General features: G+C 56.3%; 1 protein-coding gene across 2 annotated transcripts in view; it reads right to left on the minus strand.

The window, feature by feature from the left end:
* Nucleotides 1-4553: 4553 nt before the first annotated feature.
* ANKRD11 (ankyrin repeat domain 11) overlaps nucleotides 4554-25281 on the minus strand; it is a 157745-nt gene continuing 137017 nt past the window's right edge. For both annotated transcript variants that reach the window (XM_042797622.1, XM_042797623.1), the window contains 9 exons: nucleotides 19751-19921; nucleotides 18394-18597; nucleotides 16398-16540; nucleotides 15816-15963; nucleotides 8299-15035; nucleotides 7010-7108; nucleotides 6772-6915; nucleotides 5605-5697; nucleotides 4554-4887 (listed from right to left, as the gene is read on the minus strand). In XM_042797622.1, coding sequence (XP_042653556.1) covers nucleotides 4702-4887; nucleotides 5605-5697; nucleotides 6772-6915; nucleotides 7010-7108; nucleotides 8299-15035; nucleotides 15816-15963; nucleotides 16398-16540; nucleotides 18394-18597; nucleotides 19751-19921 — 7925 coding nt within the window. In that variant the 3' untranslated portion in view covers nucleotides 4554-4701. The remainder of the gene's footprint in view (nucleotides 4888-5604; nucleotides 5698-6771; nucleotides 6916-7009; nucleotides 7109-8298; nucleotides 15036-15815; nucleotides 15964-16397; nucleotides 16541-18393; nucleotides 18598-19750; nucleotides 19922-25281) is intronic.

Here is a 25281-nt window from a genome sequence, read left to right on the forward strand (position 1 = left end):
CACCGGCAGCGCTCGGGCTCGGGCGGGCGGGGGCAGCACCGGCACGGACCGCCCCCCCGCCCCGGGCTCTGCCCTCCTTACACCCCCGGCTTCCCCAGGTCAACACCCCCAAACCCAGTCCAGGCCCCCCCCCCAGACCGGTTCGCAACCCTCTCTCCCCCCCCCCCCCCCCCCCCCCCCCCCGCTTTGCCACCCCCCGACCGGTTTGCTCCCCCCAGCCCCGTTCGCCCCCCCAAGCCCTGGTTTAGCCCCCCCTCAGACCGGGTCGCAACCCCCCCACCCCCGTCAACCCCAAGCCCCGGTTTGGACCCCCCCGACCGGTTCACTCCCTCAGCCCCGTTCGCCCTTTAGGCCCCCCCAGACAAGTTCGCTCCCTCCCCAACACTGGTTTGCCCCCCCCCCAAGCCTGCTCTGCCCCCCCCCCCCCAGCTCGGTTTGCCCCCTCCAGCCCCACTTCACACCCCTAAAGCTTCGTTCAGCCCCCCCCATCTCTGTTTATCCCCCCCAGCACCCATTCACCCCCCCCCTCAAGCCCTGGTTTAGCCCCCCCCAGACTTGTTCGTCCCCTCCAGTCCTGTTTGTCACCCCCCGAGCCCCAGTTTGCCCTCTCCCTCCCACTCACCTTGTCCCCTCCAGCCCCGGTTCACCCCCCCAAACTCAGTCCAGCCCCCCCCCCCCCCCCCCCCCAGTTTGGTCCCCACTAAGCCCAGTTCACCCCTCCAGCCCCATTCACCCCCCCTCCCCAGCCCAGTTCACCCCCTCTCCATGGTGCTCCAGGCCAAGGCACCCTCTTGGCACTGGGGGACCCCCGGGTTGGTGCTGGGGGGTCCTGGGTGCAGCCAGGGGTGCCGGGGCCCAGCCGTCAGCACCCACAAATGCCCCCGGGTCCCCCTAAACCTCCCGGGGGGCCGGCGGGGTCTGCCCCCCCCCCGCCCCCCCAGGAAGGGAACTGGTCAGAGCCCTGCTTGCACCGCAGCGAGTCCGTGGGAAGAGCCAAAGAGGCAGCCAAGTTGCAAACAAGCTTTTTTTTTTTTAATCTTTTTTTTTTTTTTTTTTTCAAAATTTATTTACAAACGTTATCTCTGAGGGACAGCAGCACAGCCCTGGCGCTCGGCTCGGCCCAAGCAACGGTAGAAAAATCACAGCTGCAAAATCACATCCGCATTCCCCCCTCCTTTTTTTTTTTTTTTTTTTTTGGGGGGTATTTTTTTGGCCCCCCTCCCTCCTCCTCGTCGTGTGGCCGAAAGGACGAGGGTGCCGCCGCGGTGTGCACGCAAACGACGGCGTAAAAAAGCCCGACACGGGAGCGGTCCCGAGCGGGCAGCCTCGGCGCTGGTCACCCCACGGGCCGCCACGCAAATCCGGGCAGCACCACGAGAAGGTGGGACCCGGCCCGGGTGGCATCTGCACCCACGTACGTGGCCAGGAGGAAAATGCACCCGGGGAACCCCTGAGCTTCCCAGCACGGGGGGGGGCACAGAGAGAGGACGGGATTTTTCTTGCTTTATGTGGCAGATTAAAATTCTCTCCACGCTTATTATGGTCATTTAACGAAAATCGGGTAAAAACCAAGCGTTGCTCGTGGCCGCTTTCCTGAGTGGTCAAACGTGGCCCCTGAAGCAGAAGCAGCCCCGGTCGCCCACCCTGACTCGGTGGTCGTGGGTGAGAATGGGGGGAAAAAAACCCACTTTGGGGAGAAATCGCCCGTCCTGCCCTGCTCGCGGCGAGGCCCCGTCCCCGCTGCGGCTCCTGCTCCGGCAACGGGCCCACGGAGCCACGGGCAGGAGCTGGGGGGCCGGGCAGGGCCCCCCCCCCCCCCCCCCCCCCCCCCCGGCTCTTAGGAAGCTGCTGGTGACGAGGTGGAGCAAAACCCTCGAGGTCCCGGGTGCAAGGACTGTGGAAAATTCCTCAACCGGCTGCAAAGCCGGTGGCAGAGGGGGGGGAGCTGGGTGCGGAGGCGTCCGGGGCGGTGGGTGCTCTTCTGCTGGGGAGTTGGTGCTGCCCGAACCCGAACCCGGCCGAGAGCACCTCGGTGGGGAGCATCGCGTGGGCCTGGGCTGAGCAAAGAGCCGCCAAAAAATAAATAAAAAACAAACAAACAAACAAACAAAAAAAGAGGGTGAAAAAAAAACAAACAAACAAACAAACAAAAAAAGAGGGTGAACGGGGCTGAACAGCGGTCCTGAGTTCAGCGGGACCCCTCCGACACGGAGGTGAGGAGCCGAATCGCATTTGTCAAGCTCCCCCCTTCCAAAAGCGGCAGCTGAGCCGTTCGACCCCCCCACGTGCCCCCGGAGAAACCGAGCCGAAAAAGCAGAAGCAGGCGCCGACCGCGGGTGTCCGTGGGGGGCCAGCCCCCCTCCGGGAAGGGTCGGGCAGCAGCTGCGAGCAAAGCCCACGGGCCTTGGAAAGAGGCGCTCGAACCTGTTTCCCAGCCCCGTCGCTGCGAGGATCGGTTTTAAGCCCCGGCCGGGTCAGGGCTCCGCCGAGAGCTGCGCGTCCAGCGCCGTCCCCCCCCGCGGGGCCCCGGCAGGACGGCGGCAGGAACCGGCGCCCCACGCGCAACCAAGTCGGGCATCGCCCACCGGGCGGCTCCTTCCCACGGCGGAGCAGCCCCGCGGATCCACGCGACGTCGCGTCCCCAAACCGGGAGCCGAAGCCGTGTGTGTGTGTGTGTGTGTGTGTGTCCCCCCCGCCCGCCCCGTTTCTCCCGGGGTGCAGAGGAGAGGTTGCAACTCCTCCCGTCAGACCCAGGAGGTTTTTTTTTTTATTTTTATTTTTATTTTTATTTTATTTTTATTTTTATTTTTATTTTTATTTTTATTTTTATTTTTATTTTTATTTTTATTTACAGCCTGCGCCGGGCTCTGCGAGCCGGGGCTGCCCCCACCCTCGGCGAGGATCGGCCTCCGCTGAGCTTTTACAGCCCGGAGAAGCGGTTCGGGCCAGGCGGGCGAACGCGAGGGCGTTGCGTGGGGGGGGTGTGTGTGGGTGTGGGTGTGTTGCAGCAGCCCCACGAGCCAGGGGCGAGCTCGGCCAAGGGGGCGGCAGTGATCCACGCAGCCCCTTTCGGGGCGAAGCGGGCGGGGGGGTCGGTATGAAAAAGATGGGGACGGGGCGGCTGCTGGGAAGCCACGTCCCTGCCCGCCCCGCCGGCCACGCTCCATCCCGCAAATCCCGAGGCCCCAGCACAACCTGCAACCCCCCCCCCCCCCGGGCTCCAAGGGTCCCTTCCCCAAAGCTTTGCAGCCTCAAAACCATCAGCTCCTCGACTCGCAGCCGCTGTGGGGGGTCTGTAAAAAAAACGAGGCCAAATACCCTTCACATCACTCTGGCTCACGGCGCTCCCCGTCCCACCGAAGGCCGAGGGGCAGGGGAAAGGGGAGCGAAACGTCGTGGTGTTAAAAATAAAAGTCAGCCCCCCCGGAGCGCCCAGCCCACCCCCGTGTCCCTGCGCCCATCAGGGGCTTCCACGCGCCGCTGCACGTCGGCCCGGCCCTTATTTTGGTCCCGACAGGGAAAGTGCTGCCCGGGGTGAACTATACGTACAAAGGTAATTTTAATTAATTTATTTATTTCTTTACACATAACTGAAAGTGATGTTACAGTACATAAGTTATTTACAACTGTGCAGTAATGTGTTGCAAAATAAATTATCTAGAAGGCAGCAAAAGTACATTGTTAATGTATATAAAAACTGTACAGCATTTATGGGATACAATTTTTCTTTATATGAGTATTGGCTCTGTAGTGTTTTCAAGTTATGTTCTCAGAAAGAGAAACGAAATGCCCAAGATTAAAGGAAAAAAAAAAATATATAAACCACATGGATTTTACTCCATTAAAAACACAGTTGGCAAAGTCCTTTCTCTGCGTCGCCACCTCCCCGCCCGCCGCCGGCCGCCCGGAGCGCAGGTGGCTCCTCTGCTGGGGGGCGCGGGGGGCGCACCCCGCCTCCGCCCACACCCCAGAGCCGCGTCTGCCCGACTTGGACGCTGTCTTTTTTGTTTCTAATTGGTTTTGTTGTTTTTTTTTTTTTTTTTTTTTTTTTTTGTTTTGTTGTATTTTTGTGGTTTTTGTTTTGGTGTTTTTTTTTTTTTTTAAAGGTTTTTTTTTTTCTTTCTTTTTTTCTTTCTTTTTTTTTTTTTTTTTTTTTTTTTTTAAGACATACCCAGGATGGAACGAGAAACTCAAACACCCCCCCCCCCCCCTCCCTCCCTCCCTCCCTCCCTCCCCCCATGGTTTCCTACTGCAGCTTCTCCGAGAGGAGATCCCCGACCGGTGGAAAACAGAGCGCTGGAAATCACGGTGTACATGGATCACGTGGTTGCTGGCCCCGCTCAGCAGCTCCTGCCACACACGAGTGGTGTCCTTGGCCTCCTCCCTCCGCCAGTCTCTCGGCCGGTGAGCGCTCGCTGCCCGCGCAGCCCGGCCGCCTCCCCGCCGCGGCAGCCGCGTGGGAAGGAGACGCGCCCCGGCCCGCTGCCCGGCGGAGCTGCCGTCAGTCCGGAAGCGAGGGACGCGTTGTGAAGAAAGTGCAATTATTTTTCTTATTGTTTTGTTTTCTGCCGATAGCTGCTTCCTCCTCCTCTGACCAGGGATTCATCAGCAAGCGGTAAGGGTGAATGTGAGCTCGACCGCCCGACCTCGGAGGGCTCCCGTCCTTGCCAGTTTTCAGTGATGTCTCCTGGTTTTGAGCTGTCATGCCGGCAAGAGCACAAAGTCATCGTTCACGTCGACCATTGGCACATAGAACGAGGGCACCTCGTTCACGCAGAGGGATTTGTGCCCCGCGGGGTCCAGCTCCTGCACCTTCAGCTGCCACTCCATCCTCTGCACCGCGTTCAAGGCGGCAGCTTCGTGTTGCTGGCGCATGAGCAGGCACGTCTGGATCGGGGCGGGGGGGGAGGAAAAAAAAAAATGAAAAAAAAAAAAACCAAACAAAAAGCAAAAACACAAAACAAGCAGAGATGAGGGGTGAGCGGGAGAGGGCAGGAAAAGCTCCTGCTGCCCGTCCCACCCGGCAAAGACAGGGGACCTGATGCCACACACGTCCTTGCAGGAAGGAAACCTGGATTTGGGACGTCTGCTGAGCTCGATTCCAGCTGGAGCAGAGACGAAAGGGCCTGGTGGGGCGGCTTTTACAGGCTCCTAAATGCTCGGAGCACTGGCCCGGCTGGCGACCGCCTCGGCAGAGAGTCCCCGAGAGCCGGGTCCTGCTCCCTTGGCGGGAGCTGCCACCTCCCTGCGGGTCACCGGCTGAAAGCGCCACCGTCCCCCCGCTCCCCCAGCTCTGGAAAAATCGCCGCGCGGGAGCTCTTGCCACCTCCACGTCCCCCCGAGGGTTTCACCGACCGACAGAGCTCCAGACCGTTACGGCACGAAGCAGAGTTAAGCGCCCGGCCAGACAACCCCCAGCAGGACGCGTCTCCTCTCCCCTTTTTGGAACCAGCAGAGGCTCCCCCGCAGCGTCCCCCAGCCCACCGCGGGACACCGGCTCCCCGCAGAGTTTTGGGGAACCACAGAGGCAGCGTCTGGGCTGGGGGGGGGGCCGGGACCCCGCTCGGGGGAGCAGCAGGACGAGGGGCTGCCCGCGCCGCTCACCTTCATCCGATCGTACTTGTCATCCACGTCTTGCAACCAGGAAATGAACTGTCGCGCGTTGAAACGGTCTCTGACCGATTTGTTTTCGTCTCCCTAAGCAAGACAGCAAAAGGGAATTACACGGTAGATTTTTTTAATTTTTTTTTTTTTTTTTTTTTTTTTTGTTACCGTAAGCAGTTCCGGGTCTAAGAGGCCACATTCAAACCGCTCGTGGGGCACGCGCTCATCAGAAACAAGGCAGGTGACTGCAGGGCGGGAGAGCAGAGCACGCTGCTCCCCGCTCCCCTCCCAGCCCTTTGCCAGGGGCTTCAGCCCTGAGGGCGCACGGGCGTGCACCCAACTCCCCGTTTTCGCTTGTTTTGGGGAGAATCTGCCTGTCGCAGCCCCCGGTGCCTCTCCCGTCCCCTTCAACTCCCCCCCGAGATCGCCGGTGTCTTCGCTGCAGAAGGACGCTTGGCTGGGAGATGCCGAGGGATGAATCAAGGCTCCTGGATCAATATGCCGGGTCGCTAAATAAATTCCCGGGTCCCGCGCAGGGACGGGATCCCTCCCGCAATGCAGCAGCCTGCTCCGGCGGGGCGCCGGCTGCAGAGGGTGCTGGGCGGGGTGGCTCAGGACCCCCGCGACCAACCGGCTGCACCAACCGGCCACGGATCCTCCTTCCCCGGCACGGAACGACGTGAAATCGAAGAAACGACCCCGTTTCTTGGGGGCTGTGAGGCAGAGTCCGGCTCTTTCAAAGCCGCTGTGCAGACACAGATCGATCCAACGGCTCTCCCCCCTTCCTTCAACAGGAAAAGGTGTCCCGGAGTATAATGAAATAAACCTTTTGAGGCTGCTGCTGATCCTGATTGAGAAGAAAGGCCTGAGGCTGATAAACCCGAGTCATCTCTGCTCCTGAAGGGACGCGATGCTCCCCGTGCCCCTGTGCTCCCTTCCTCCCCCCGGGGACGCGTGGGGGGGGGCGCCCCAGAACACGGGACACCAGAAACCGAGTCACAGGCAAACTGGGCACGTGCTGGGGAGGGCTCCTGCCCCCCCGTGCCGCGGCGGGCCCCCGCGCAGGGAGAGCGGTAACTCCGGGCTCCCTCCCTCCCTCCCGAAAAGCACCGTCTGCCTCAGGGGCTCGCTCAGCACCTCCGAGATTTCTCCGCCGCCCAGACTGACCTGATTTTCTAGAGGCATGTTATAGACCTCGGAGTCCAGCAGCATGGTGCAGGCACTGAAGGGCACAGCCTGGTTGGCAATAGTCCTTGCCGCCCGACAATGAACTCTCAAAATCTCTTGCTCGCAGGAGACGATGAGCTTCTCCTGAGGAAGAGCAAACGGAGCAGTGAGCCCGGCAGCCTCAGTCTCCCCAGCGGAGGAAATTCAGGATCTCAGTTCCCCCGGCGCGTTCCCTTACCCGCTCGATGCTGTGCTGGAGCCGCAGCTTCCCCCGGACGGCTTCCTGCTGCTTGAAGAGCTCCTTCAGCGGCTCCGCGAGCGACGGCGGCGGGGCGATCTGCGGGCACACGGCAGTGGAGGGTTAGAGCCGGCAAGGCTGCGGGGTGTGCAGCCCGGGGGGGGGGGCTGCCCGCTCCCCCCCACCCCGAAAGGGCTCGGAGAGGGACCCGGTGCCACCCCGCGGGGCGCTGCGTGGAGCTGGATGGAGGAAAAAGCCCATTTCCTCGGCAGGCGGGCGGCAAAGGACCGCGGCGAGGGGTGAGACGAGAGGGCAGGGGGTCCCCAGCGCCGAGAAGAGCTCAGCCTGCAGAACCAGAGCCTAAATCACGCCCCCCCCCCCTCACCCCAACGTGCTGCCCGGGGAGTTTGTACCAGCACCTGGGCGCCTCTGGAGAAGGGGATGATGCTGCACCCCGGGAAGGGCACCTATGGTTCTGATCTGCCCTGCGCTCTCGCGGGGAGCAAGGTGCTGCCCGAGTCGCAGAGCAGAGGGGCAGGGGGCTCTGGGTGAGTCTAGGAAGGAACAAGCGGATGCGAACACGGGCTACAACCACGGCGGTGCCGGGGCAGACCGGACGGGAATTCACTCAGGCAACCAGCAACTCCCGCGCGGAGCGCGCTGCAACAGAAACACCCGCAGCCCGGGGCAGCAGGGGAACCAAGTCTGACGTGGTAGCGACCCTCCTTCCCCGAGCTGCGGGCCGGATTTACTGCCTGCAGCATGAAGTTTATCGATGCATTTGTATTAGCAAGTCCGTTCATGCAGCGCAGCAGCGAAACGCAGATCCCGCTGCCCAGGAGCGTGTGCTATCGGCGAGCCGAAGAGCAGTGCTTGGCAAAATGAAGGCAGGAGTTAAAAACCATCTTTTTTCCTGCGGCCTTCGAGGTTCATTACCCAATTACTATACTCCCTATAAAAGCGGTCTTGCCTTCCAGCCTCAAATCCAGTGGATTCAAACAAAGTTGCTCTAAAGCCCGAACAAATCTCAGGTTCCTAAGCGCAGCCCAAGGTCTCCTCTGACAAAATACGGCATCTCAGAGGATGCGTTTATCACGCAGCCCTCTACTTACCGAGGCTTAGATCTGTCGTCACGAGCGCGTTCTAAAATTAGGCTAAAACCACGGCGGGGGTGCCGTCGGCACTGCAAGGGCGCTCGCGGTGCACAGGGGACAACCTGGCTGTGCCTTGTAGCAGCGAGGGAGGGGACAGTCCCCGATGCTGCCGCTTAAAGACAGAAGGTGACTCACCACTGGAATATGGAGCTTGCTGAGAGGCTTGCCGTCCAACAGGTAAGAGCCTGTATAGGTGACATATTCAGCGTAGCACTGCGGAGCTTGGGGGGTAATATAGCAGAGGATTTTCCGCTTCTCTTCAATCTTTTTCCTGATCTGGAGGTACTCAAAGTAAGGGTTGGACCTGTCACTGTGATAAGGTTCAATGTCGTCCAGTTTTATAGCGTCTACGATAGCTGCCAGGGTTTGCTGTATCATCTCCCTCGTCTGCTGGGTGGACGTGTTGATCTGCTGCTGCAGCTGCTGGTTGGAGCGCTGGAACCGGCGCTTGCGCGGGTGCTGAGCCTGGGAATCATCCTCCTCCGTGATGCGGCCTTTGGCGCGTGTGGCGGGCGCAGGAACGGGAGGGAATTCCTTCTCCGAAGAGGCGGCGTTCTGCTTGTTTTGGTTGGCGAGCATCTGAGCCCGGTTCCTGGTAATCCGCTGAGGAATCTCTTCTATTTTGGGCGGTTTGGGAGCTTCTGCTACCGGTTTTTGTACCGGCTCAACGGTTTCTGCTTGAGCGTTGCCCAGCGGCGCATCCCCCTGGGAGGAAGGGGCCTGGCTCCCGCCGCGCGCCGCAGGACCCTCCTGGGGAGCGCTGCCCTCGGCGGCGGCCGCGGGGGGGGGACAGGTCTGGGAGCTGCTCTCCGCCACCCCACCAGAAGACGACAGGTCTTCCCGCCCGGCCTCCGCCTCCTTGCTCTCCGCCTGAGCAGCCTCGGACGGGGGCTGCTGGAAAACCTGCGCTTCCGAGTCCTCCGCTCCTTTTTCCTCAGCGACGCTCAGCGCTTCCGAGGCCGTTTCTTGAGCAGCCGCTTCTGGTTTGTGCTCCTCTGCCCGGGGCTCCGTCTCGGCGGGGGGGACGGCGGCAGCCTGGCTGGCTGGCGGCTCCTCCGGCTCGCCGGACGCTATGACGGACGCGCCGGCTTTAACCACCCCAGCGCCCGTTTCTGAAGGTGCTGCCGGGTTTTCTTCCGCCGCCTCCGCCGCCTCCGCCATCTCTGTCTCCGCAACATCCTTCGGTTGGAGCGGCAGCTCGGGTAGCGAGAAGGGGCCGAGGTCCAAGTCCTCTTCGGCACTGGTGAAGGGATCAGGCCACGTTACGGCCTCCTCTGTATTTGCAGGCGCAGCGTTATTGTTTTCCAAATAGTTGTTTTCCGGCGCGTTAACAACTTCTGCCTGAGGTTCTGCTGGCATACAGGGGGGCTCTGGAGGTATCTCAGGTGCTTCTTCTGGAAGAGGCTTGCAGTTACTGAAGAACGTGTCTAACCTAGTAGGGGACATGTACGGAGCTTGATCTTCGGCATTCGCTATTTCTCCTGGGACTGCTTCCTCAGCGTCCTCCTTGACTTCATCGAGCCCCGGTTCAGACACGGACAGAGGGTAAGAAACGGGAGAAACGGGGTAGGAAGTATCTGCGGGAATGAAGGCTACCGGTGCAGGATGGATTTGCTCTAGGGAGCAGAGGGGAGGTTTAGGGGACTCGGAAAACCTCTGGGGAGATTTCATCAGAAGCTCTGAGCCCATGGACCAGCTGACGGAGTGCTCGGCTGGGTTACCCATCAGGCTGGGAGGAATGGCGGCGTCGGGGTTTCTGGAAGGGGGGTTATCCCAGTCTATATTGTTCTGCTCGGGCATGCCCGAACTAAAATGGTTTTCCTCGATTGGTGGCAAGTAGGTAGATTCCGGCGGCATGATGGAGGCAGTGGCCTGCTGCTCCTCCGTGGTATCCAAGGGCAGGCCGAGGTCGGGGGGAAGAGCGCTTTCTACTGAGGGAGCCAGCAATTCATCTCTGTGCGAAGGGGAGGACTTTGCTTGCAAACCAGAAAAGACGCTTTCAGGCGACTGGGTGACCCCGCTGACGGCTCCGGGCGCACAGTGCAAAGCTTCCACTTTCGGGGATGAAACCCCATAATCTGGTGAGTAATACCCAGGAGATAAACACTGGAACTTCTCCGCGGGGACAGAAGGAAGGGGAACCTTCTCCTCCATTAAATGCTGCACGGGGGAGTCATAATTTGACGTCGCTGGGACGCTTTGCTGCCTGAAAAATTTATCTCCGACGCTGAATTCTTCTTCGGGTGCCCTTCTGATGTCAACTGAGATGGAACGATAGAGGTTCGTGGAGGGGATGGTGCGAGTCGGGGTCTGACTCGGATTCTCGGGGAGCCCGCCGGAAACATTGGCGTACCTGTCGAAGAAGGATGGAGAACAGGCGTTCATGGACATGGTGGCTATGGGCAGCGAGTGCTGCGAGTCCGCGCATTCAAACATCAGGTCCGTGTAGTCTTCGTTGCTGCACGAAGGAGTCCGGGGCGTCTGCATCACCTCCTCGTAGCTCGGGCAGGAGACGACGGACGCCGGGGTCGGGACTCCCGTCGGCCGGTTCTGATCGGGCCTGGGAGAGGCCGGGAGGATCTCCTTCAGCTGTGGACCCGTTATCCAGTCCTTGGAGTCCGTCCCAACTGCAGGCTGCGCCTTGTTTTCCGGCGACAGTATAGGAGTCAGTGGACCCAACTCTTTAAGCTTCTTGTCCTTGAGCTGAGTGTCCAGCGCCAACGGCTTCTTCGTTGCCAGATCCAGACTCCTCTTGCGCACATCTTCCGAGCTTTTCAGTTTGTCCTTCAGTTTGGGGTCTCCGGACCTGTGCCTCATTTTCTCCATTTGCTTCATTCTCTCTTTGTGCCTTTTGTGGCGCTCCTCGATTTCCAGGTCCTTCTGGCTCAGCATCCTCTCAAAGCTGGTCATCATCAAATCACCGTCTCCCAGAAGTTTCTCCCTTGGCCTGGCGTCTTTCTTGCCGCTCTCTTTGGAAAGGGTCACTTTTTCATTCCCGTTGCTTATTTTGATTGACTCTGACTTGTCTTTCTCTTGGTTCTCCTTGAGCTTCTCCTTCAGTTTGGTTTCGCCGAATTTGAGGTTGTCCTCCTTTGATTTATCTTTAAAGGTGGTAACTTGAGGACTGTCCTTGTCTTTAAGCGTTGACTTTGGCTCGTCTTTGTGATGTTTGAAGAAACCATCTGCATGTTTGTCTCTATGCTTTTCCTTTTCCTCCTTCCATTTTTCCTTGTGTTTATCTCGCTTCTTTTTCTCTTTAACTGTGCTGATGGTGCTGGAACCGTAAGTCTTTTCTTTTTCCGCCTTCTTTGACAGCTCTCTTTCAGAATCATTTTTATCTTTCTTTTCAGAAAATAAGTAATCAATGCTTTTCTCTGGTTCCTCATCAGGCTCTGCCTTCATGTTGTAGGAAGTGCTAAAAGCCTCCCCATCCACAGAAAAATCTTTTTCATAATGAGTGGAATCCTTTCTGCTGCTGGAGTCTTTGAATTCTTCTGTTTTTTCCTTTTTCTCTGTCTTCTCCTTCTTTGCTTTTTCCTTCTCGTGACTCTTCTTTGACGAGGATGAGGAATGCCTGTGTCTCTCCTTCTCCTTGAGTTTGTCCTGCAAGCAGGGTAAAGGGAGAGAGTCCTTGAACTTTTCTTCAGCGGCGTCGGTAAGAGAGAGGTTAGAAGACTCAAAGAGGCTGGTCAGTCCCGGTTCTTGCCCTCGATCCGTGAAGCTGTCGGAAGAGATCTCGCTGATTTTGTCGTTGGAGTCGTCTCTGTAGTCGTTCAGAGCCTCCTCCTCCAATTTCTCCAGCAGGCTTTTCTCCGACTCCCCTCCTTTTGAAGACTTCTTCTCTTTGGAATGCTCTTTATCCGGCTTCTCCTTATGCTTGCTTTTCACCTTGTCGTCACTGGCGTGTTTCTTCTCAACCTTTTCTGGGAGCTTTTGCTTGTTTTTCTTCTCCTGAGTGGAATCTACGGACGTTCTGTCCTTCCTGTCCTTGTACTTCTCGGAAGAGTCTTTATCTTTCTTCTCTTTGTGTTTTTCAAAGGAACTCTTCTCCTTCTTCTCTTTTCCCCCTTCCGATGTCCCTTTGTCCTTTTTCTTCTCCTTGGAGTCCTTATCTTTCTGCTTCTCTCCCGAATGCTGCCGGTCAGAGGAGTACTTGCGGTGCTTCTCAGGGTACAGCTCCTTCTCAGCACCCGCGCCGTCGTCCTTCTCCTGCAGACTGTCCAGACGATGCAGTTCGCTCCCAGCGGAGTCGCTGACTTTGAACCCAGCCAAGCTGTAATCGTCCCTCTCGTCTTCGCTCTCATCTGTGAAGATGTCTGCGATGCTGTACCAGCTTTTCTCCTTGCCTTTCTTCTCATCCTTTTTCTCGGAGAAGTCCTCTCGATCCGCGGAGAAGTTCTTCTCTTTTTTCTCTTTGACCTGGTCAAAAGAACTCTTCCTTTCTTTGTCTTTGCTGTGCAGGTCTTTGTACTTCTCTTTAGTTTCTTTTTTCTCTTTGAAACTCTTGTCTAGTTCTTTGTCCTTCAGGGTTTTCTCTGGGGCAGCTTTTTCATTTTTCTCCTTGTCACCTTCTTTGGATTTTTCCTTGTATTTTTCTGGCTTCACCTTTTCTTTTTTTTCTTTATCGGGAGCATCCTTCTTCTCCTTTTCCTTCCCAGAATGGTGCCTCTCCCAACTCTCCAGAGTTTTAGCACTGAATTCAGGGTCAGACTTATCCTTGAAGAACGTTTCGCAGCCATATTCTTTAAAGTCATCTCGATAGGGCTCCTCCTGCTTCGTTTTGGTCTCTTTTCGATCTTTAGAGCCATCAGAGGAATCTTTTCTGTCTTTGTTGGTTTCACCTGTGTCTTTTTCTTTCCTCTCCTTGACACTCTCTGCAGAATCCTTCCTTTTCTTATCCTTTTCAGGCAAATAACTAGGAGTACCTTTGTGCCTGTCTGTTTGGTCCTTCTTCTTCTCGGAGCTTTTGTCCACGTAGTCCCTCTCTTTCTTCTTTAAGAAAGTGTCCTTTTCACTTCGTTTCTCATTGTATTCCTTCTTCTCTTTCGTTTTATTTTCCTTTTTCTTGTCTTTAATTTCCTCTTTCACAGGTTCTATGATTAGTTTTGCCACGGTGTCGTTCTTCATCTCCCTGAAATCTGTTACTGGAGAATCCCAGCTATCTTCACCTTTGAAATCGAAGGATGAATCAGAAGACAAATCCGAAAACCACCTCTCTTGCTGATCATCTGAAAGGCTGAACTTTGTGTCCTCGCTTTCGGGAAACTGGTTTTTGTTATTAAACTCATCAAACCCAGACTCATCCCTGTAGAGTTTTTCTTTTTTGCATTTTTCTTTCTCTTCCTTGAAGGATTTTTCTTTCTCCAGTTTAGAAGCCTTCTCCTCCTTCAGCTCATTCTTCTTTTCAGATTTTGACTGCTTGTCCTTTGACTTCTTCTTTCTCTCCTCCTTGTGTATTCTTGGCTTCTCCTCTTTGGGGGACTTCTCCTTTACAGGTTTCTCTTTTTCTGATTTACTCAATCCTTCTCTGAAGGATTTGCTCATGTCTTTACTACCATCTTTGACTTTTCTTAATGATTTTTCCTCTTTCGAGGATTTTCCAGTCTCATCTTTAAACAGCCACTCCTTCTCCTCCGCTTTACCTTTGGGGAGCTTTTCCTCCTTCTTACCGTGTTCTCGCTCATGCTTTAACACTTTCAACTTGTTTTCGACTGGATTTTCTGTCTCTACTATCAAGCCTTTCTCCGGCTTTTGTTTAGAGTCCTCAAACTCAAAAGAAAATGTTTTGATTATTTTAATGTCTTGGCTGATGGGACACTGCCCCTTCTCCTTGTTTTTATGTTTGTGTTTTGTTTTATGCTTTTTAACAACCTTCCCCTCCTTGTCCAGCTTTGGAATTGCTCCATCCACATTGCTATGGAATGAATTCTTTTTCTCAGAAACAGTGTTGTGTGGCGTGTTTTTCTTTTTGTGCTCTGGTTTCTTCCTGACGGGCTTTAGCGACTCTAAGCTCGAGTCCTCGGACGAGTAGTCTGACTCGCTCGTCAGTCTCGTCCTGGTGGAGTCCGATAAGGAACTGACATCTGACCAAGCTGGAGAAGATATGGTTTTCCAATTGTCCGTCCTCCAGTGCTTGGAGTGCTGTTCTGTAAGATTAGGATTATGTTTCTGGGATGCTAAACTCCCATGAGAGGAGGTCGATGAGGCAGACAGAGAGTTAAACAAGGAGGATTCCTTTAGCACTAGCCTGGAGTCCTTTACACAGCTAGAGCTCTGAAGAGAGTCTCTATCATCCTCCTCACTCTCCACGTTTTCACTCTCTGATTCAGAGGAACAAAATTTGTCATTTTTTTTGCCAAACCGAACCTCTTTGCTTTTCGTCTCCTTCTTCCGCTTCTTTTTTACTTTGCTTTTCTCCTTCGGTGGCTTTGTGCTGGCGGGCTCCCGAATCTTGCTGCTGGGCAATAGCGAGTGGGTCGAAAGCCGCAGCTTCTCCCCCGTCCCCACAGCAACGCTTGTCTCCTCCTCGTCCGAGCTGTCCGACAGGATGCGGTGGGCAGCTTTCTTTGGTGTAATTGTGTTATTTTTAGTATAAGTTTTCACTTCCATTTTGGGTATGGAAATGAAACTGTTTGCTTTAGTCTCTTTTCTGTAATCCTTTTTCAGCAAATGTTTGTCATCGACTGGCGGGACCCGGTCCTGCTCATCGTCCTCATCAAATTCATACTCATCCTTCACCGGGGTGATGGTTTTGGGGGGCTCCTGGGCCTTGGGCTTGTGCTTCAAACCCTTCTCAAACTCTGAGTCCGTGTTATTGCCATCAACAGAGCTGGAGGGAGCGAAGGAAGGGGCATCCTCCTCTTCTGAGGTCTCTGCAGAGAGAGAAGAACAACGCGTTAAGGACTGCGAGGGGCTCCGGGGCGGGGACATCATCAGTCTGCCGCAGACGTGAACCCCTGCGAACGGCCCTGCCGCTCTTTTGCCTCACCCAGCCCTTGCAAATTTTGCAGCTGAAAGCTTGAAACGCCAGGTTGGGAGATCTTTTAGAAAGGAACAGCCATCCAGTCTCACACCTGCACGGGGTGTTCCTCAAAACAACACCCTGGGCGTAGCAAGAGGAGTGTTTAACAGGGTTGTGACTTGCAGGCGGCGTAGGTCAAGACTCCCCGTAAGACTGGAACTCTAATTGGCGCTAATTAAAACCTGCAGCACTTCCCACCTGGCACAGCCACAACCTGAAACGTCAGCACTGGTAGAGCCGAGCGCCGTGCCCTCCGACCGGGGAGGGAGGGGAATACACGACGTGCACGCGAACCTCCTCCTCTCTACGCACGAGCTGGAGTATTACCCACATTTCAAAGGTAAGATATCCATTTACCTGCAATTGGCTTCCAATCCTACATCTCCATTGCACCAGGCAAGTGATCTCAACGTAGGCTTCCAGGGCAAACAGCTAGAGCTCCCGGAGCTAAGGGCTGGTAGTTATGTTGTCTGACTTTGGGTTACAGCTACAGATGGGCTCCTGACCGTGGCAGCAGCGTGCAGATATTCTGACAAGAGTCTAACTTCACTGTCCTCTTAACGTCTCTGTATTAACAGACAGCTGCAGGCCACAAACATCACTCCCACGTTCACATAAAGGTCAATCTCACCTGTTGAGCTCTCTTCGCTAGAGGGGTACGTGGTCTTTCCCAGGAGCAGATTCACCATGGTGGGGGAGTTAGCTACTTTTAAAGGTGTCTCGCCCTTCCTGTTGCTTTGATGAGGATTCCCTCCGTAATGTAACAACAATTTCACCACCTGAAAACAGAAAGGGAGACTTGAGAGATGCTCACGACGTCGCGGTTCCAGGCTTTTTGTACAGCTTTCACACGGAACGAAAGGGGGGGACTGTCCTCAAGCAGCTTGTCCTCAGGACACGCCTTCTGGTACTAACCGTCACCGGCAGGAAAGGAGTCAAAGAACAGCACCATGAATCAACCTGGGCAGAGGAGAAGGGAGAAGAACAAGCCACAAAGCCACGCTCCCTCCCCCTGAGCCCAGAAGAAGAATGACCTACCCCTCTGCACGGGGAAACACCAAGTAAAGCACTCAACGGCACGGGGGGCAGGGGAATCCTTGCCTGCTACGTGGCTATCAGCAGCAAATGAGAATAAAAGAACCGGCGTCTCCGTATTTGCGCAGCTGGCCGCTTGCAGCACGAGGGAAAATAATTAAAACCAGCAAAGACCAACCTTGAAGTGCCCGTTATTGGCTGCATCGTGCAGCGGGGTGTCGTCGTCCAACCCCTTTGTGTTGACTTCGGCGCCCGCAGCAAGCAGCTGCTTCGCAACATCGTAGTAACCCCGGTTGCATGCCTCATGCAACGCCGTCCAGCCTGCGAGCAAACAGACACTCAGGACACGGACACCACCTTCGTGGAGGAGTCGGAGAGAGAGAAAATCAACCTCCATCCTCGGGCACTGCAGGTGCCGAGGGGCTGGCAGCTCTGACGGCCTTGTTTGCCCGGCTCCCCGTGGCACAGCAGGAAGAAACCTGGAGCCCTGCCTTGCTACTCCAACCAAGCAGCAGTTGCATCAATCCTGCTTTTCCCCCTGGTCACGCAATATGCTACAGACAGATCATCTGTCAGAGCGGACGCAGCCCCGGGGAAATGGAAAGGCAAACTTTTAGGTAGGAAATTAAGAGAATTGCTAATGCTGTGGGGGAGTCAGGTCTCAATTCCTCTCCCCTTCCAGCTCCTCTGTCAGGGCAATGCTGCCGCCCAGATCAGGACTGAGCTCTGAACTGCAGACATTGCTCTGAAACACCCCCCCCACAGACCTCACAAATATTTTCTGTGTGCTCTCCAAAGCAAGGAGCCATGCTGCTGCAAAACAGGCCCCCGGCTTGGGGAGAAACCAAACAGCAGGTCTCCACAGCAACAGTGGCTCTAGTTCTCAAACAAACCTCCCAAGAACGCAGAATGAAATATTTTATCATTTTCAAACAGACTATTTTTAAGCAGAAGCTGTTTTGAAGTTTCCCAGCAAATGTGCGTGGCTCCTTTGGTATTTTGCTGATAGCGTCGTGGGAGCTCGTTCCGTTACCTTCATTTGGAGCATTAAAAAGGGGCACCTGTGACCAGAATTAATCACAACTGATAGCTCAGTCTAGCACTGATATTAATCATAGAGGCAGAGGAACACGCATATCTATTTATAGCCCCAAAATCGTGTGAAGAGAACAGCAAAGTCAAGCTCTCGGACGTGCTGGAGGAGAGGCTGCCTCGTGCTGGTTTAGCCCCCGTTGTTGGCAGGGGGGGTGGAGGAATGGCACCGCTGATCATCTCGCTGCAGGGCTCGGGGCCGTTCCCATCCCGCAGCCCCACCCCCAGGTATGCCCACCCCCAGAAGCAGGAGCTCGGCAGCACTGCTGAGGAGGAGGAGGAGGAGGAGGAGGAGGAAGAAAGAGGAGGAGGAGGTGGTGCTACTCCTGAGCTGGGGCTCAGGATGGTCAACGTCTCCTCTATTTCAGATGCCCGGCTGGCGCAGCTGGGAGCCTGGCCTTGACCTTCACACTCGCGCTGCTCCCCGGCAGCGGCACCCCCGCCTCCCGTCCTTAAACCCCGGAACCCTGTGGGCATCAGCCGTTCAGCTCCGGAGCAACACTTGGACAAACCCACTCTTTTCAATATTTTTGCGCACATCATTTCTTCTAAGTTTAAAAAACAAAACAAACAAAAAAAAAAAGAGCTAAAGCAGCCCACCTCCCTTTTCAAATTCCCTTCCGGACTCCCAGGACGGCACCCGCGTGGACGGGCACAAGAAAAGGGAGCAGAGGGCTCCGGTCACGGTTTCCGAGTGGAGCTGCGGCAGCCCCAGGGATCGCGATGGATCAAGCCCAGCCCAGCATCACCACCCCGAGCAGGAGCATGTTCAGAGCAGACAGGGAATTTAGCTCCCAAACTCCAGCAAGGGAACTGATGCTTCTCAGGGATTTATTATCTCGATAATCTGTAGCTTTTTTGGTTTGGGTGTTATTTTTTTTTTTTTTCCCTCGAGGACAGCGAGATGTTTTCCTTCCCAAAGGGCAAAATGATCATTTTTTGGTTAATCCCCTCTTTACAAGTAGCAAACCCACGTTATAAAGAAACTAATTCCTCTGGTGGGAGCCATCCTCAGAGGTGGAACATGCAACTGGGTGGGAAAAGGTGCGGCCCGTGGGCTGCCCTGCCAGCGGGCTGGTTACCTGCAAAGTCTTTCACATTGACATCTGCACCCTCGATAATGAGCTCCTTGATGCGCCGGGCATCTCCTCGGATGGCAGCTCGATGCAGCCGAGTCTCTCCTCGCTCGTTTCTCTTATTTACTTTATCTTTGGTTTTGGAGGCAGAGTTAGGAGTTCCCTTCTGACAAACTGTAGACTGAGAGGGATGCTTTGGTGTTGTGTCAACTGCGTGGAGGAGAGAAGCAAGAGTCAGGAACCGCAATTCCAAGGAAGCCCTGGGCCCTTAGAGGGAGCTCTCGCAACGCGTTTCGTCTCGCCTCTCCCCAAAACGCTCACCACCAGAGGCGGCTGAACCTCTGAAGTCGACGTGAAGACAGAGGAAAGCCTGTGTGTGTATAATGCAGATATTAATTGCAGGCTGCCAGAGCCCGCTGGAGAGAACTGCAGTCCTCGCAAAGACTGTAGGCAATCCCATGATTTAGGAACAGACAATGCAGCTCCTTACCCGAAAACCTCATTTCCTAAGGGAAGTGGCCTTTTACCAAGTACATGTGAGGTCTGACAGCCTTGGGAGGAGACTGCACATTTCCTGGGAGAACATCTGAATGCTCTGAAGACTACACGGCCTTTTGCGCCCCCTCTTTTTTTTTATTTTTTTTTTCCTCCCCCCCAAGTAACAGCATCTTAAGCAGCTAGACTGGTGTTAAGAACAACAAAATACGTGGCTAAAAGCTTCAAGGTCTGTGTGTAGGATGCAGATGTGTGCATACAGACAGCACAGTGCCTCTAAAAACCCCGGGGGGTCATGTATGCAACAGATAAAAATTACTAAAATACAAAATCTGTGGTAAACACATTCCAGCTGCTCCTCATCTCAAGTTACAGTTGCAGTGGTTACGCATCTTACCCCTTTCCACAAGGAGAAACATTAAAAAACCCACAGAGGATGATATTTGAACTTTTTTTCACAATTCTCCTTTACTGGTTTAGCCTGAGACGCCAGTGGAAAACGCAAAGCTCTGACGTGGAGGAGGCTCCCGTGGAACCAAAGTTAAGCAGCCAGGGCAGGCTCTGTGGTGGCCTGGCTTCAGCCCGGGGGCGCATCTCCTGCCACTGCCTTACACTGGAAGAAGGAAAGGCAGCAGCCCGTGCCCGGAGGCACCTGCAGAGCCCCGGTGGGGGGGGAGCGTGAGAGCGGGGAGACCCCACGGAGCAGCAGAGCGGCCCCCCCTGCACCCCGCCGGGGCTGGCAGCTCATCTTCGCCGCCGGGCAGGAGCCACCTGAGCCCGGGGCCGGGCACCCAGGAGCGCAGGTATCCGCCAGCCTCTCGCACCCGCCGGCCCCCACCTCGGAGCAGAACCGCCCTCCGCATCTCACCTGGGCTGTTTGCAGACTCCTCTGCTGTCATCTGCATAAGGAGAGCAACTTGCTGGCGCTCGGAGAGCGGGTAGCCTGCCCGGATCCCCGAAAGGCCCATTCCGAAGAGCAAGCCAGGCTTTCTGGTGGCAGGCTCCTTTTTAATCCTCTTCCGCTCTGGACCCTGCTTTTCTGCGGTGCAAGGAGACACAGAAACACAAGGCGTGACTGCTGCTGCGGCTGAAAACCAGGCGGTATTTCCGAGCACGGCCCTACCAGCTCTCCAACTCCCTTTCCGTATCTCGCAGACTGCAAAGCCAACGGCGAAGGACGCGCGTCCCAGCGGTGGGAGCACCGGTACCCGGGGCAGCCGCCCGGGCTCACGCCGCTGCGATTGCGGCCGGGACACGCACCGCTCCTGCTGCCCACCGGCTCCTCCGACAGCCTCTCCCGGCACAGGTTTCGACCAGTTCTCCCCACCCACCCCTGCCCACCCCCCCCCCCACCGAACAGCAGCAGGAGGGAGGGAGCGGGTCGGGTCCTTCGCGGGGCCGCTGCTGGTACCGTACCTGCCATCTTGCTTCTAGGAGCCTCCATTTCATGCCATGGTGCTTCGAGGAGCGTACGCAGCCTTACACCACCACAGCATGGACTGAACTGGAGGCATCTAAAAGCATCAACAAAGAGTGCTAACGAGATCCAGGCTGACAGCTCGGAAACGTTGCCGTCTCACCCCCTCGCCAGCATCATCAAACCAAGGGCGCTGCAGCGGGCCCTCTCCTCCTCCTCTGCTTCCAGCCTAGCGCGGGGCACCCACCTGCAGTCAGGCCGCCGACCCCCGTAGCCACGTCTGCTCCTGCACCCCTTTTAAAAAATCCCAAACCAACAGGAGGGGAGGAAGAAACCCCCGTCCCCGGCTTGTCATTCCCCCAAATCCCAGCCTGACACTTGGTCTCCTAAATCATCCAGCTACAAAGGCAGCTCCTGCTGAGGGACTGAGCGCAACCGCCTCTAAAGCCAGCATTTGCTGCTGGCACCATGTGCCCAAGGACGAGACAAAACCCCAGCCTCTCCCTGCACCTCCAGCCTTGCTCCCAGCGACCCGCGCAGCAGCCTGCTGCCAGCTGGTGAGAACCAGACCCCGCTGAGCGTTGTGCAACTTGCTGCCTCCCTCCCCGCTGCCCAGCTCAGCCCACCTAACCGCTGCGAGAAGCCTCACTCTACAGCTTTTCTGAAGTATTTTTCCAGCTTTCTTTTTGCCAGGATTGCTCCTTTCCCCATGCAAGGAGAGTTAGCAGCCCTTCCCCTGTGCTTCTGGTTTGCCCGCTTGTCGATGCTGTGTGGTGAAAGCCCAAACCAACCCTGCCGCCCGATCTCCCGTGGGCCCGCAGAGCCGCAGCCACGCCAGGGTCCCGCTGCAGGGATGGCATTCCGTGAACCAAGTTTCAAGGTGTCAGTTCAGGAAACAAAAATTAAGTTTCCTTTCCCGGCGCCAGCCAAGCATGAGAGACAGAATATCTATCTGCAGAGCAGCACGGCAACTCCTTGCCAGCAGCCAAGCTGCATCCCTCCTACCGAGCAACTGTCCTAAACCCACAAAGAAGCATAAGGAAGATCCGGTGCGTGCGAGCGGAAAATTCAACTTTGCTCACATCTATTTCTAAGCACTGATATAGTTTGTTTATAACGAGGCTAACTGCAGGGCTCCCGCTGCGTGCAGAGGGCTGGTAATGACATTCTTAGCAGCCACAGCTATAAAAGTTATCAAACGCAGGTGAGTGGCTCCTTGCCCTCACATCGCACGCTCGAACGCCAGTTCAAATCAAAGCTGGTTCGATGCTGCTCGAGAAACCCGAGCAGTCAAACACCTCGCTGCATCCCTGACGTAATGAAACGACTGTGTACAGACGAGCTGTTCAAAGCCTCCTGCATAAACAGAAACTCTGCTCTCAAACTGACCGCGCTTGCTTTTCAAGGCAGCAAATCCCACCCGTGACTTTGAAGCACAAAGTAAAAATCTGTTTAATGAAAAGGAGTTTTGACTCACACAGCCACCAGCCCGGGGGGGTTGGTACTTGTCAGGATGCAGCCAGAAGACACGGAGGAATCGAGGGGGTTATTGAGCACAACGACCCTGTAAGTACCTGCTCCCCCTGAAGTGCAATGCTGCGACCTGGAGCACTTTCACGTGGGCTGACGACACTGCTAATACGGTAGGCGAAGTCTTCCAGTGAGGTGGCACAGGCAAGGGCTCTCTTCTACTCAAATGTTTGGCTCTAAACCGCTTATTCCTTTGCTGAAGGCGTTTTGAGAAGCCCAGAAAGCATCAGAGGGATGATACAAGGAGGTTTGCAAACAAGTAAATGTCTGGTAACGCTCTCCGAGATACAGGGCTTCAACTCCCAGCAGCCAGGGAGGGGAAACCCCACCAAGTAACCACCCAGTGCCTGCCCAGTTCCCAGCTCCAGTGCCCTGAAACTGGGAGTCAAAAAGCGTGTGGGGAAATGTAGAGGGTCCGAGAGGATTTGCAACAGATGACACAGATGCAAGCTTAACGGACTAACTAAGTTTGTAAGTTAGTCCCTTCCCTACTACCACCAGCCCTGTGCAAGGCAGGGGCTGGGCAGCCCGGGGAAAGGCAAACCCTGCAACCTGCAACCTCCCACCCAGCTCTGCTCCTCCTGCCCTGTGTGTCATTTTGGCAAACCGAGCGCGGGGGTCACCAGCAGGACGGAGCCTGCTCTGCCTCCGCGCGAAGCCCAGCAGCTGAGGCGGAACTGCCAGCGCCCGGGGGTTTAAACTCCGTCACCGGGCTCGGCGCCGAAGCACGGGCTTCCCCGTTCGCTCACCAAACTGCCAGCGGAGTAAAAGTCTCCCGGCAAACGAGGGCAGCAGCGCGTGGGGACGTCTCCACTGCTCCAGCTCAATTCACGCCGCTCGCCATCTCCCGCACTCCCTCAGCTGACGAGCGGGCAGCTCTGAAAAACTTTTCCCTGCACAAAGGGGCCACCCTCTGCTGCTCTCCCGCTGCCAAGGTCTCACCCAGAGCAGATGATTTCCATCGACCCCCTGCACCTGGGATCCTGAACACTGAAGGAATAGCAACTCCATACCAGGGAACCTCTACCAAACAGACAGGCCACCCCTCTTCGAACACGACCCCTGGAAACGCAGCGGTGCCTTGAAGGAGAAACCTGGTCTAATTCTCCGAAGCCGCATTTCAGTCACCCCGGCAGCCACAAGAGAGCTGGAAGATGAAATCAGATCACAGGGAAGCGGACAGTTTTTTAATGGCTTAAAATAAAATTCAACTCATCGTGTTTACAGTGCGAAAACCATTTAGCCCGGGCAGCTCCAGGAGCCACGCCGCTGAGCGGCGCGTCCCGCCAGGCACGCTCGCCCCGAGCACAGGGACACTTGATCTGCACGCACAGGATCTTCCTGCTCCTCCTCAGGCTCCGGAGCTGCCGGTCAAAGCAGGCTTGCTAAATCCCGTTTGGCCAGGCCTGGCTCCTCCATGTGCCTCGGCTCAGCAGGCAGCTCCAGGCTGCAAAGCGAGGCACAAAGATGCTGGGGGGGGGCGTGGGGGGGGTGTCACACCCCAGCCAGGGCCACCGGGCCCCGGCGTCTTTGAAGTAAAAGCAACGCACAAGGGTTGTACGTGGTCGAGAGCTGCTCCGCGCGTACGGAGCCACAATTAGAATGAGAACATTTTCATTAATATTACTCGGCTGCTGCAGGTTGTCAGCGTGAGCCTGTGATTTGGAAAAATTGATTACCAAGTTCAACCGAAACCCCCTAAACTCCTATTAATCCTGCAGTTGCAGAAATCTCCTCCTCCACAGAACATTTAACGTTAAAAAAGCATGTGATCAACAAGATAAAAATAAATTGGAAAGCGACTGCCGCGTTCTCGCTCGCTGCGGTGAGGCAGCCGAGGACTCGGGCCGGCGGCATCACCCGGGTCCCCGGTGCTGGAGGATCCCATCCAGTCCTGCTCACGGGCTGCGCGACCACGGCGCTTTGCTCCTCTCCGGCTCCTCCTGCCTGGCAGGAAAGGGATTTCTCCCCCCGGTGCTGGGGCCTCGCTCGCCCCCGTTCCCCCCAAGGCCTCCCCAGTGGAAGGCAGCGGAGAAACGCAGTGCCATCCCCGTTGCAATTAGCTGCTTGGCTGCCTCGGTTAATCCAGATTCTTTAAGCATTTTTTTTTTGGGGGGGGGAAGTAGGTCGCCGGCTGCGCTTCCTGCACCGGTTGCACGAGGAGCAGGGCTGAGCTGCACCCAGTGGCTCCCCGCGCGGCACGAGGCTGTGGGGAAGCACGGCGGGCCCGGGGAAGGGAGAAACGTGAGCAGGAAGGATGGAGAAGGAGCTGCTGCGAGCGCCTGCCAGCCTCAGCCCAAGCGCCCGGCTGGGGCCTGCTCGGCCTCGCGTCAGCGAAGCGCCGGGAAGGCTCTGGGCTGCTCCCCGGCCGTGGCCGGTCCCACGCTAACGGAGCTGCAAACGCCTTTTGTTTCAGTCTGGAAGATTTTACTCCGAAGCCAGTTTTCAGCAGATTTGTAAGGGGCACCTACACGAAGATCTCCAGTCAACGACACCGAGTGCCACTGCCTCCGGCAGGCTGCTCCTTCTCCTCTGATTAAACGCTTTTCTGTAATACCTCGCAGCAACACGGAGCAAATTAAGAGAATAAAGGTTATTTTACGCTAAAACCCTTTGAGCAAGGCTGGGCACATGCCAGTCCCTGCAGGGAAGCACAAACCCCAGAGGTACAAGGCGGGGCAGGGTGCAGGTGAGGGGAACCCCCCCTGCCCGGTTCTCTCGGCAGAGGTGGGGGCTGGACTCTGCAGACCGATCCCGGTGGGAAGGAAGAGCACGGCGACCCAGCGGCGCGCTCGGCGCCCGCCCGGGGATGAGCCGCACCTCCATTTCGCTATTTTTAAAGCAGCTCGTTTGCTGCTTGCTTCAGCCTTCTGCAAACCCACGGAGCAAAGCTTCAGCCCGGCACTGCCGCAGTTTAATTTGGGGATCCTGCTCGGCTCTTCCTTCGCGCTGACGCCAGCAGGAACCGCGTGCGCGAGCTTAAAGGGGAAAGCAGGATCTGAGCGGAGCTGCGGCTGCTAAATGCAGCTGGGGAACTGCTGCTCCTTCCTTTCATCGCACTGAAGCCCAGAGGCTCGCGAAAGGCGGAACAGGAGCAGGTTCCCAGGACAAAGGGGTTTGAGCATTAGGCCGCAGGTGGTTCTCGTGCCCAAATTAGACGCCGTGTCACGCGACGCTCGCGCTGCTGCAACGGGGAGCGCAAATCTGCGGCTGCTGGAGGGCCCCTCGGCAGCTCGGCGGAGGTCCCCGGGCAGGACAGAGGAAAGGGCAGTGATGGAAATTCCTTCAGAGCTTTCTCAAGCGCGCGCTGTGAGACGCTGGCAGGTTGTGGGGACGGGAGCTCCAGCGCGGAGCTGTGGCTGAGCAGCACGGCTCCTCGCTCCCCACGAACGCGTCGTACCCCGTAATGCAAAAAGCATCTGTTTAAACTGCTCCGACATGACAACACACGC

The sequence above is a fragment of the Tyto alba genome, unplaced genomic scaffold (genome assembly GCF_018691265.1).
Source record: "Tyto alba isolate M040663 unplaced genomic scaffold, T.alba_DEE_v4.0 Super-Scaffold_26, whole genome shotgun sequence".
Taxonomy (NCBI): Eukaryota; Metazoa; Chordata; class Aves; order Strigiformes; family Tytonidae; genus Tyto; species Tyto alba.